The sequence below is a fragment of the Magnolia sinica genome, chromosome 4 (genome assembly GCF_029962835.1).
Source record: "Magnolia sinica isolate HGM2019 chromosome 4, MsV1, whole genome shotgun sequence".
NCBI classification, from domain to species: Eukaryota; Viridiplantae; Streptophyta; class Magnoliopsida; order Magnoliales; family Magnoliaceae; genus Magnolia; species Magnolia sinica.
Window position 1 is genome coordinate 103,508,742 of NC_080576.1, and position 13,840 is coordinate 103,522,581.

The 13,840-nt window shown below is 39.0% G+C and overlaps 1 protein-coding gene across 1 annotated transcript in view; it reads right to left on the reverse strand.

The window, feature by feature from the left end:
- LOC131243582 (UDP-galactose/UDP-glucose transporter 5B-like) overlaps positions 1 to 8,788 on the reverse strand; it is a 48,785-nt gene extending 39,997 nt beyond the window's left edge. The window contains exon 1 of the mRNA XM_058243047.1: positions 8,453 to 8,788. Within this exon, the coding sequence (XP_058099030.1) occupies positions 8,453 to 8,557 (105 nt within the window). The 5' untranslated portion in view covers positions 8,558 to 8,788. The remainder of the gene's footprint in view (positions 1 to 8,452) is intronic.
- Positions 8,789 to 13,840: the final 5,052 nt, after the last annotated feature.

A 13,840-nucleotide genomic window follows, 5' to 3' on the forward strand; every position in this document is an offset into this window, starting at 1 on the left:
AATATGTGGACCATTTGCTTTTGCATTATGGGATGGCTAGGGCCTTTGGGACCCTTTTTAAATCTTCCAGTTCAGGTTTGCTAGGTGCTCAATGGATCGATTTCTGAGGTGATTGTTGGTTGGAAAGATGGGCCGCTCTCACTGAGAGGCAGATTAATTTGAAATTTATTTATGTTTGCCCACTTGTGGGCTTATGGAAAAGAGCGAAGTGATTGAATTTGGAAGGAAAATCTATCCACATTGCCTCCCTGAAGAGCTCAATTGCCTCTTTAGCTATCGAATGGGCAATCCTTTGTCCTGTGTTTTATGGGATATCCATGGTGGAGCTTCATAGTGTTTGGGAAATGTTGTTTTTGGGTTATTGGGCTCTTCTTATTCAGCTATCTGTTTGAGATTTCCAGGGCATTGCAGTCTTGTTTTGTTTAGCCTTGGCCGATGCTGAGTGCCAATATCCCTTTTTCTATCAGTCTCTTTGCATTTGCCTTTTTTTGGGTTTAATAATATTTTCACCTGCTCAAAAGTTTACTTTCAATGTTTCTTTGCACTTGACTAAGGAAGAAAAAAAAGGCTGAGCCAACACATTGGTAAATATTTACTTTCGGTGTTATTCTCATTGGTCCACACTAACATTAGCTCGGCGTCTCAAGAAAATTAACCTGGGAGCAATCCGGTATTCACTGGTTTCACTTTGAGAAAGAGAAAGTATCAGGAACTGCCTCACTACCACAAGTTGTGGTACACATTTTTTCTTGCCTATGGTTGCATGTTTAGGAGATCACAGCTGTGCAAAAGATCTTCCCCATCCTGAAAGTACCTACCATTGAAATCAGGATAATCCATTAATCAGGCAAGCCAAATTTGGATGCTGGATCAGATCTTTAGATGTTTATTAATATTGTTGGTATGGGCCACCTAGCATATGGAATGGCCCTATTTTCACTCGCGATAATCCTCGTGATGAGAAAAAACCTATTTAATAGATCGGATACCCAACGCTTGCAATGTGTTGGTGTCAAAATTGTGCAGTGCATAAGCTTATGGCAGTAGGGGCAGTAACTGATCACTTCTCTCAGAAAAAAAAATGAGAGGAATTGTATGTACATTGGCACGATTCTTCACACAATATACAGAGGCTTTCAGTTCTGACAAATGGGGCTCTAAGTCCAAAAAACCAAACCATTGGATGTTGTGTGTGCTGCAGATGGACGCACGATATGACACGGGACTGAATGTTGTGTCCAACCTCATCTATACACACATGATTCGATGCAGGACTTTGTAATTCCACAGAGAAATGATCAGATGCAATTTTGATCAGGACGACGCCGTGCAATACTTCATCCACAGTGGGATGCAACATACTCATGATTGGGATAACCCAATCATTGGGCCCCAACTTGTCACAATTGAAACCCATGTATACTATGAAAATTTTCATCCCCATATTGTATGGCTGTTCGTGTTAAACATGGAACCGGGTACACCTCTTTCTTATAAATACCATCGATGAAACATACCAAGGAGAGACAGTCACCCCTGAGGAGCAATTCGTACAAATCCCCATAGCTTTACTAATTGAGATACCATCTCATGCTTCTTCCTCTACAACTACTTTCAATTTTGCAAAATATCTCGAAAGGATACAGATTGGAACTCCTTTTTACTACATGCCCAACTAATGGATGCTATTTTATGACTAAGTGATGCCTTCCCAGATCTAAAAACTCTATCATTTCTTTCTCACAACACTTGCACAGAATAACAAACAGAAGAATTCTCCAAATAATGGCCCCTTATCACCAAAAAACAGCCCACCAACCAATTTTCAAACTATTCTTGGATTTCCAATGGAAAACCCAAGTCAACATAAATAGCTTTGAATAAGATTCACACAAATCCTTCACCATCTCACAATAGATAAAGAGATGATTTTTTCCCTCATTTTCTTTAAACTATTAAATTTTTTCTCATATGCTTTTTTGCATTTGATGCATCTACTAATTAGAGTTCTCTTAGTCAAACAATGGTAAGGAATAACTTTTTCTGCCAACACCATCCAACAAAAAAAAAAATTAACTCTCGATGGGACCCAAGTAATAACTTTTTCTACCAACAACATCCAACAAAAAAAATTCAATTCTTGATGGGAGCATTGCAGCCCATACTTAGGCAATAGGAGAAAGAGATCAACCTAAAGGAAATAGAATCTACACACACACACACACACACACACACACACACACACACACACAAGGATTTCTTTACTCTCCCAAACCCATACTCTTCAAGTATACCAAAAGCCCCTGTAGACCACCAATTAATTTACTCTTCTTTTAAAGCCATTGAAAACCAAATTCCAAACCCCTTCTCTCACTCTTACGAAAGATTCCCAACAACCGCTTCATAAACAATAACCAACAGAGGTTCAGATACATGTTAGATACTGCTTCTTCTCCGTTCATGCATCACCACAAAAACCAATCCTATACCTTATCCCTACTAAAGACCTGATACCATCCAACCACAAAAATTCCACTCTCGATGGGAGCCAAGTAATAACTTTTTCTGCCAACAGCATCTAACCAAAAAAAAAAAAAAAATCAACTCTCAGTGGGAGCATTGCAACCCATGCTTAGGCAATAGGAGAAAGTGATCAACCTAAAGGAAAATAGAATCTAAAATAAAAAATAAAAATACAAGGATTTCATTACTCTCTCAAACCCATACTCTTCTAGCCTACCAAAAGCCTCTATAAGACTACCAATTAATTGCCTCTTCTTTTAAAGCCATTGAAAACCAAATTCCAAACCTATTCCCTCACTCTTACAAAAGATTCCCAACAACCACTCCAAAAACAATACCCAACAGAGGTTCAGATGCATGTTAGATACTGCTGCTTCTCCGCCCATGCAACATCATAAAAACCAATTCTATACCCTATTCCCCTAGTTGAGACCTGATACCTGGCTGGAATTCCTCTAAGACTCTACAAGCAAATACCCACAATGATTTTTCCCAAATAGAATTAGCTTGATCATCTAATCTTTAATGCCACTTCCCAAGAAGAGCTTATGCCTCTCGCTTATGTCGTTATGATCCCTAAACCACCATCTATCTTGGCTTGCCAACTTCCCTTCACTCAAAAGTCAATAAGATTATTGTTATAGCTTTCCACCCTACCTTCCAATAAGATACGAATGTGGATCTTCTCGAATTATGTCCACTAATGCACAATGAATCTTAAGGACATTTAGTTAAGAGTGCAAGGTTGGCTAGAGTGGATATAATATGGCTATAATACTCAAAATCATTGTAGCAGCTACAGAATTCATCCAAATACAAGACCATTTGTCTGCTAGGATTTAGGAAGCCCATTGTGGTTTATGAGATACATCTTCCACAAGGAGATTATCTTGCCAAGTACATTTCTCGAATGATTGAACAGTACCTCCTCAGTCCTCACATGCTAATATATCAAGAAGTGTGATGGACTTGAGTGTTTGGACAATTTTAGGATGCATCTAACAAGATGACAAATGTGGGAGACATCCAACCACTCAATATGCAGACTCCTGTGGCCCAAAAGAATAGGCCAATCCGCTCATCTTGTGGACCACTCATGTACATAGATGCAGATGCTGGCATGGTATTCCGTAATAGTGACAATGGTCGTAAATCGTAATGGCCACCATCATTACCATTACATTATGGGATGTAACACCCTTGTAACGGCTTTTACAAGGCTTTTTCAAAAAAAAAAAAAAAAAACTATCAGGCCCAGTAATGAGTCATTATAGAGGTTGTAACGGCCATTACGGTACACCTCCGACGCTGAGTCAGTTTTATCAACCACACATGCCTTTTGCACACATGCAGCTAGTTAGATGAGTGACCAACCTGATTTTTAGGCCAGGCATCCGCATAGTGCACCCCGCAGCTGTTACAACACACCTTGGGTGCTGGAGTCAATTTTATCAACAGCGCATGCCTTTTGTACACATGTAGCATGCTAGATGAGTGACCAACCTGATTTTTAGGCTAGGCATCCTCCCAAAAATTAATCAAACATCCTCATTGACCGTTTGACACTAATCAAACCCATTTGTATGAGAAGGAATATAAAGTCATTTGTGCAAGCTTTGGTGAAGGTTCGAAATATTGTATCGTATTAGGACTATAAAGTAATAAATTCAGTCACAGTACGATACAAACATCTGGGTCGCGATGATGACATAGTATCAATGCATATCAACTGTATGGGACTGATGGTTTGGAATACAAAATTGAAACACTTGCATCACAATACAAACATAGTACCCACTACCCACATGTATTGGTTTGTACTCTGAATGTATCCTAATACAAAAACATACCTCCCAAGATGATTTTAATGGCACTCAATAAAACACCAAAGTCAACAGTCATGGAGACAACTCGTATTAGTAACGTGTGGCATGCCTTAGGTTTATTGGCAAGGTATTCAAAATCAGTTATGTAATGGCCGCTATGTAACAGTAACGGTCCTAACCATTACGCATTGCAAGACTGAAATGGTCATAACGGACGTTACAAAAACAAAAAACAAGCTGTAACAGCCCAGTATGGTCCCATAATGATCCATAAACATTTTTAACAAAAAAAAAAAAAGAGGTCATAATAGCCATCACGACCCATATCATAACGGTAACGGCGGTGACGTCACGGCCACCGTTACCGTTATGGAACACCTTGTTTATTGGCCACTGTAACAAATATCACCGAGATTTTAAAACCTCATGATATTATTGTGGAATGTTGGTTAAACAATGTTGGCAATAATCATCATCATCTAAGCTTTGATAACTAATTAGGATTAGCTACATGAATCCCGTTCCGCCATTCCACTATCAATGGCCATAACTTCGGTTAGACCATAGGTCATTAAGTCTTTTCTTACTGCCTCCACCAACGTCCTTTTGGGCCTTCCCTTGCCCCTTTAGAGCCTTCAACTTGTACCAACACACTCCTAACCAGGACAATTCTTGGTCTTTGTTATATATGACCAAACCCTCTAAAGTCTATTTTCCCTCATCTTATTACCTACTAGTGCTACTCTTAAGTACCCTTAAATGCATTCATTTCTATTTCTATCCTTCCTCATCTTGCCACTCATCCATCTCAACATCCTCATTTTAGCTACAGTCATCCTATGAACATGTTGTTCTTAATATGCCCAACAGTCTATCTAATAAAGCATGGTTAGTTTTATAGTGATACTATAAAATTTTCCTTTCATTTTGAGTGATACAATGACAATCACATAAAACTCTAGACAGACATCTCCATTTCTTCCACATAGCTTGTATTTTGCAGGTAACATCCTTCTCAATCTCTCCACTCCTATGAATTGTTGACCCAAGATATTAAAGTGATCATTTTGGAAATTTTTCGGTCAACAATCATAACTAATTCCTCATTTTCACTCATATTTTTACTAACACTACATATACTCTTTTTTAGTTTGACTATTTTTAAAACCTTTAGATTTAAAAGCACCCGTAAAAAATAATAAATAATAAAAAAATAAATAAAACTAGCATAAGTTTGATGTTATCTACCATCCAAACACACCCTCCATCCTTTAATTGGGCTTGGGACCGACAATGAGAGTAGAAAACTCCCATAGGTGCAATGTAATAGACTAATTATATTTAGAGTTGTACACAAGCCGAACCGAGTCGAGCTTGGCCCAACTCGGCTCGGCTCGGCCAACAGGCAACCCCAACTCAAACTCGGCTCGGTCCTCGAGCCTGACTAGCCAGCTCGGCTCAGATCGGTCAACAACTCGGGCCAGCTCGAGCCGAGTTTGATTCGAGCTCGGTTTAGCTCGAACTCGGCTTGAAATTTTTTCGAACCAAAAAAATCAGCTCGACTCAACTCGAACCCAGTTTTGAACCGAGTCAAATCGAGCTTTTTCGAGTCAAGTCAAGTCGAGTGAGTTAACCAAGCTAACTAGGTTCGTGTACAACTCTAATTATATTGGTTGATTACAGTCAAGCACTACCTAATAGTCTATTACACAGGACGATTACAATCAACGAGTTGATTACAATAAACGAGTTAAACAATGTCAACGATCGTATCGCGAGATTTTCAAAATCTCAGTAGTTTTTAGTTTTTCACAATTTAATCATAAATATACCACGACATTAAAAGAAATTTTATTTAGAAGTTAAAATAATTTTGTTTATACTTTTATATTCAATTTTCAAAAATTTATTTCCTAATTTATAATAAATAATTTTAAGTATTTGATTTTCAACATTGTTCCAAGTATCCCCGATATCATGATAATATCCCTGATATTATCTGTATCTCCAGCTCGGCAATACCGATAACACTGGTAGCGATATTAATTAGAGGTGTACATGAGTCGAACCGAGTCAAGCTTGGCACAACTCGACTCATCTCGACCACTAGCAACCCCAGATCGAACTTGGCTCGGCTCAGCTCGACTTGGTCCTCAAGCCTGATTGGCCAGCTCGGATCGGTTCGGTCAGCAACTCGGGGTTCGAGCCAAGATCAAGCCCCTGCGGCATTTTCTCAAACACATGGAGTGCACCTTCTATTTCTCACGGAATGTAAAGCAGCAACATCGGTTTACAGGTATTTCATCAAACACTCAGTAGGCAACATAAAAATCAAGATACAAGGGTATTCGTTTCATATCCATACCTTCCTCGCCACCAGCCGACACTTCGTTGAGTCATTTCATCGAACACTTGCTGAGCAACATCAATATCAAAATAACCAAGTCACCGAACTGGTTCAATCCGAGTTTGATTCGAGTTGGGGTTCGATCTGAGTCGAGCTCGGGCAAGCTCAAACTTGGCTTGAAATTTTTTCGAGCTTAAAAAATCAGCTCGAACTCAGTTTCGAACCGAGTCGAATCGAGCTTTTTCGAGTCGAGTCCAGTCGAGCAAGCTCACGATTTGTGTACAACTCTAATATCAATAGCACTATATTATCAAAAATTCCAAGTATCAACGATATATTGCTAAGTATCATCGACATATCAATATCGCCAATATTTTCAACTGTGTAAATTTCAGGTGTCACTTGTATCACCAATGTATCAATATCACAAATGTATCGCCAATATTTTTTACTGTGTAAATTCCAGGTGTTGCTTGTATCGCAAGTGTATCAGCGATATTTCGATAATATCGCCAAAAATCTGTTTATTATAAAAATTCATTTCAAGAATGCACGCATGGACGGATGTGTGTGTGTGTGTTTGTATGTTTGTGTATGCACACATGCATTGATGGATGGATCATGCATGTGTTTGTATGTTTGTATGTGCATGCATGGATGGATGGACCACCCCACCATTTTCTCCATGTTTGCCCAATGTTTTCCTAAGTCACCGATACATGCTTTTAGGCCCTATTAAAGGAAAACTTATTATTTGATTCCTAAATATGCAAACATGCATTTTTTCACTATTATTTCATTATCAATATGCAAATATGTGTATTTTAGAATCTCCTTAAGTATCATTGAAAAATTCCATCATTTTCCCCATGTTTCTCTAATGTTTCCTTGAGCCGAAGTTACACATGATTTTAGACCCTCATTAAAGAGAAACTTATTATGTATGGTCTTTTTTGCAAACAATACATTTCCAGGTATCAGCGATAATATCGGCGACATCAATACATGCTTCCGTATCCCCAGCCAGCGATATACGTAACAATACCAATACTATGAACACTGATTTTCAGTGAGATTTTCCCAATAATATAGCAAGAAGAATGTTGTCGTCATCATGATCTAAGCCTTATCCCAATTAATTGGGGTTGGGTACATGAATCCTGTTCTGAAAATCTCCTGAGAAATTCCCGGGCCGAGAAATTGCCCAGGACAATATTTTTCACTATGTTACTAGCCCCTATTCCCTCCCTTTCTTTGGAATTTACATACGCAATATTTATAAATTAGAAGTAATAATAATAAATCCATCTCCATTTGATTCTTCTCCTAAACATTCACGTCGTCTGCTGATTTGTATGCACTCGAAATTGAATGTCATTTAGATCATAAGTGGCTTTAGATAATATCGGAACGATATCTTACTGTATTGGGAATGCATCATGATAAATTTAAACAGCAATACAGTGTCTATACAGTGACTTTAATCCTAGCAATGAACAGCGACATTTCAATAGAAAAAGAGTGGCAGCAATTTGGAAAACGGATTCACCATTCAAAAAAGATATGGATTTGAAAAAGAACGTGATCTTATGGAAATCAAGTCCAAGAAAGACATCACATGAATGCAGAAACTGCAGTATGGAGAATTGCGATGAAATGATCAACGCGAATTGCGATGAAATGATCAACGCGAAATGCGATGATCTTGAAGAAGGAGAAATCTGGAAGAAAAAAGATTTTCTGTGAAGGGATTTGCCTGCAAGACGCCGTAGATGACGAGGGTGATCATGATTCCGCCGACGGCGAAGATCCATTTCCACACGGGCTTCTTCTCGATTATGGGAATCAGCGGTTCGGCCATGGTCCATCAAAACGGACGGTCTGATGGATCGAAGGTGAAAGAAGGGACTGAAAGGGGAGTCTGCTGAGTGCGAAGAAGAACCCAAGAGCAGGTGGGATTTTTAGGGCGCGAGATTTTGGGATCGGCGAGAGATAGAGAGAGAGCTGACTTCTGAGCTTGGACGACGTTGGGAGAAATGGGCGGACACACGTGGGAATGGGAAGAGCGAGATACGGAAAGGGTTTTGCGCGGGTTTTCTGGAGAGAGAAATTTGGGACTGTGGACCCCACCTTTTATCCAGCAGGTTTTATGAAGCAATACAACCTTAGGGTGGGAACTTAGACCTGCTCGTACGGACAGCGAATTTGAGGACGAAAATACCAATCCTTTCACGGAAACGGAACGGGTACACCGCCTGCCGCCAGCCAATGGCGGATGGTCGGTGGTCTGTGGGCCCCACCATGATGTATGATTTTCATCCATGCCGTCCATATATTTTTCCACATAATTTTATGATATGAGACCAAAAATGAGGTATATCCAAATCTCAAGTGTACCACATTACAGGAAACAGTGTTGAATGAGCATCAACCATTAGAAAGCTTTAGGGGGCCCACTGTGATGTTTGTGAGAAATCCTCCCCGTATAAGTTCATTCATTGGGTCACAAAGACCTAGATGAAGAGAAAAAACAAATTTTATAATGATCCAAAACTTCTATAACCCCTAAAAGGGTTTCAATGATAGACGTTCAATTCCCCACTGCCTTTTACAGTGTGGTCCACTTGATAGTTAGATCTATCTTATTTTTCGTCTCAAGTATTAATATTGTCTCTCCAAATAGATCGACGGTTTGGATATAACACAGACCTCATGATGGGACCCACAAAAGCAACATAGTAAAAAAAACAAGCTTGCTGCAGTCTAACACGGTGTGTCGAAAATGGCAGCATTTCTTAGGCAAACTCGCTGGACAGTTCAGGACTTTTTCAATAATATTGAAAGACCTTCGATGCATACTGAAGGACATGTGGAAAAATGAGGGCTACGGTTATAATCCGTAGCTACAGAATCCAACTGACCCTACCTCATTATTTTATTTTATTTTTTTTGTAATCCCTGCGGCATTTTGTGGGTCCCATTATAAGCTATGTGTTATATCCAAACCGTCCATCTATTTGGCGAGCTCGCATTAAGACTTGAGACGAAAAATAAGACAGACCTAGCTATCAAGTGGACCACACTGTAAAAGGCAGTGGAGGATTGAACGTCTACTATTGAAACCCTTTTAGGGGTCATGAAGTTTTGGATCGTTATGAAATTTGTTTTTCCTCTTCATCCAGGTCTTTGTGACCTTATGAATAGATTGGATGGAAAATATATGTTATGGTGGGCCCTACAAAATTTTTAACGGTGAAAATCAATTTTCCCGCTGCTCTTTGTGGTGTAGTCCAGTTGATCTTTAGATATGATTCTTTTTTTATATATATAATACTCCCAGATGTTTTTGATATATGGATGAATGTTGTGGATGTAATAAATACATAACTGTGGGGCCTATGTAACTTTGATATCTTTTGAGTGGGGCAAATATGAAATTGAACAGGGGCAAATTAGAAATTCAGCGGGGCAAACATGAAATTGAGCGAGGCAAACTGAAAATTCAGCGGGGCAAACATGAAATTGAGCAGGGCAAACTAGAAATTGAGTGGGGCAAACATAATTTGAGCAGGGTAAACTGAAAATTGAGCGGGGACAAACATGAAATTGAGCGGGGCAAACATGAAATTGAGCACGGCAAACTAGAAATTGAGCGGGGTAAACTGAAAATTGAGGGGGGCAAACTAGAAATTGAGCGGGGCAAACATGAAATTGAGCGAGGCAAACTAGAAATTGAGCGAGGGAAACTGAAAATTGAACGGGGCAAACACTTTGCCTTGTTTAATCAAATCGTGATGTAGTAGGGATTGTTGGTGAGAGAACTACATTTTTTCAACAAATGACAGCTTGATTCGCGAATCTAATTGATTTTTGGCTCCAAGTTCAAGTGGAACTTGAAGATAGAGTGAATTTTACATATTAAAACATGGTGAGCCACGTGGAGATGATTGATAGACGTGGGGCCCATTGTTAGTCATTAAATGGGTAGAAAATAGACAGTTAATACAAAATGTAGATTAGATTCTCTTGCCTTTTTACTTTCATTAATACAATAGTAGTACTTGTACTATATGTATTATCAAAAGTTTAAAATAGTGGCTCTTTTTTTCTATAAATGATGTGGGTTTAAATATCATTTTTGTATACCCTCGATGTGAGTTCTAGGCTTAAAAAAGTAAGGTCATTGATCTATTATTGAAACCATTGGTCTACTGCATCCCTTGAAAAGTGAGGCTATTACGGTGAATTTCTAGTTTGCCCCGCTCAATTTCATGTTTGCCCCGCTTAATTTCTAGTTTGCTCCGCTGAAATTCGTATTTGCCCCGCTCAATTTCATGTTTGCCCCACTGAAAATCATGTTTGCCTCGCTCAATTTCTAGTTTGCCCTGCTGAATTTCATGTTTGCCCCGCTCAATTTCATGTGTTGCCTCGCTCAATTTCATGTTTGCCCTGCTGAAATTCATGTTTGCCCTGCTCAATTTCATATCTGCCCTACTCAATTTCATGTTTGCCCCGCTTAATTTCTAGTTTACCCTGCTCAATTTAATGTTTGCCCTGCTGAATTTCATGTTTGTCCTGCTCAATTTAATGTATGCCCCGCTGAATTTTTAGTTTGCCCTGCTCAATTTCATGTTTGCCCCGCTCAATTTCATGTTTGACCGCGAAGTGATTGAAATTGACCACGAAGTGAATGAAATGGATTTTCGACCATCGACTCAATGGAATCTTGGAAAATAACTAGGTTTGTTGAATTAGCTTCTCCTACCCCAAAGTCATATTTGATACGTTAAGTAAATCATTCTAATTTAGGAGATATACTTGTTCAATAAATAGACAAAGAAATGAATTAAAAGAGAGAGAAAAAAAATTATATGCTTTATATATACATATTTATATAAAAATTTATTAGAGAAAATTGTAGGTAGAATAAAGTTCTTCATGTAAATAAAAATAATAATAATTTTGCATAGACTGGTAGGGACTATAGTTATAGCTACGGTTCTACTCCGTAGCTATAGATAAAATCACCTTCCATATGTATCAAATACTCTTCGATATGTATGGAAAATTGTAGGACTTTTGAGGCAAACTCGCTGGACAATTCTAGACCTTTTTTGATCATATCGAAAGACAAGGACAGAGTGAAAAAAGAAGGGGCTACAGCTATGGCTACGGTTATAATCCGTAGCCATAGAAAATACCATAGCCATAGCTTCCTGGTTTTTTTATTTTTTTATTTTTTTATTTACAGTTGTAATCCCCACTGCCTTTTGTGGGTCCCATCATGAGGTCTGTGTTATATCCAAACCGTCCATCTATTTGTTAAGCTCATATTAAATTTAAGACAAAAAATAAGATGGATCTAACCATCAAGTGGACCACAGTGTAAAAGGCAATGGGGAATTGAACGTCTACCATTGAAACCCTTTTAAGGGTTACAGAAGTTTTGGATCATTATGATTTTTTTTTCCTCTTCATCCAGGCCTTTGTGACCTTATGAATAGATTGGATGGAAAATAAATGTTATGGTGGGCCTTACAAAATTTTTAACGGTGAAAATCAATTTTCCCGCTGCTCTTTGTGGTGTGGTCCAGTTGATCTTTGGATATGAAATTTTTTTTTTGGATAATGATGATCTCGAAAAATAGATGAACGTTGTGGATATAATAAATACATAGCTGTGGGGCCACGTAACTTTGTTCTCTTTTGAGCCGTTCGTACAACTCTCAGTTGGAGGAGCGTCAGCGCTCGTCTTCGAAAGGAAGGGAGGGGTATTTTCGTCATGAAATTCCGTCTCCGCACGTGCAGGTCTAAGTTCCCAAACTGGATAAAAAGAACCGGATAAAAGGTGGGTCCACAGTCCCAAATTTATCGGAGAGGACATGGACTGCCTGTGATCCGATCGTAAGTTAGGTGGGGCCCACCGAGATGTTTGTTAGAAATCCACTCCGTCCATCCGTTTTTACAGCTCATGTTAGGAAAAGAACCCAAAAGTGAGACAGATTTAGTGCGCCACACGACAGGAAAAATGTGGGGGTTGAATGACCACTGCGGAAACATTCGCGAGTTAACTGAGCTTTTGGATCAGCCTAATATTTTTGAGAGAGACAGATCCAAAACTCAGGCCACAACACAAGGTGATGGAAACATCCACCATTGAAACCTTGGTGTGGTCCACCTTCATCTTTATATTTCATCCAAACCGTTCATAAGGTGATTACCACCGGGAAGGATGGAAAACACAAATATCATCCACATCCAAAACTTCTGTACGCCCCAGGAAGTTTAAATGATGTAGTGTTTGTTTTGGCATGTCCCACTCGAATTTTGGATTTTCATCATTTTCTGTATTCAGCTTCTCAAGTGATATAACACCTCGATCCATAGCTGAAGCGGCGGACTAAGTAAAAGATATCTCCTTTCAACACTATGATCTTGGTATCGATCCCTAGTGGGGGTCACTAACATGAAGTGTGAACTGACAGTGGGCTATTTTGGCTGTTTTATAGTACTGATTAAATTACGTTAGGCCCACCGTCCATATGTATGGTTTATTCATGCCGTCCATCCATTTTTACCTATCATTTTAGGTTTCAATTGAAGAATATCCAAATCTTACCTATCATTTTAGGTTTCAATTGAAGAATATCCAAATCTAAAGTGAAACACACCACAGGAAACCATTAATGATCTCCACCGTTGAAAAAATGACAGAGCCGATGGTAATGTTTATTTATCATTGGTAAGATAACAAAGACATGGATGGAGGGAAAGCACAAGTATCAGCTTGATTTAAAAAAACTTTTATTACCTTAAGAAATTTTCAACCGTGTTTAATTCACATTATTTCTTGTGATGGTCCACTTGAGCTTTGGATGTTGGGCAAAAAAATAGTACAAGTTCAGAGACTCGGTTATGAAATGGACCAACTCTACTGACACCGCCCAGGATTCCGAGGCAACAAGCCCGACCTAGGCAAGTAGACCAAACGCCTAAAGGAGAGACTTGACTCGGGTTGTAGGAAGTAAATCCTGACTGTGACTTACAAAGTCCAGAGCCATAAGGCAAAAGTATACGAGATGCATAAAGTTGACTCGACAAACGAGGCAGTAACATAAAAAAAGGCCGACTAAGGCCCAACGCT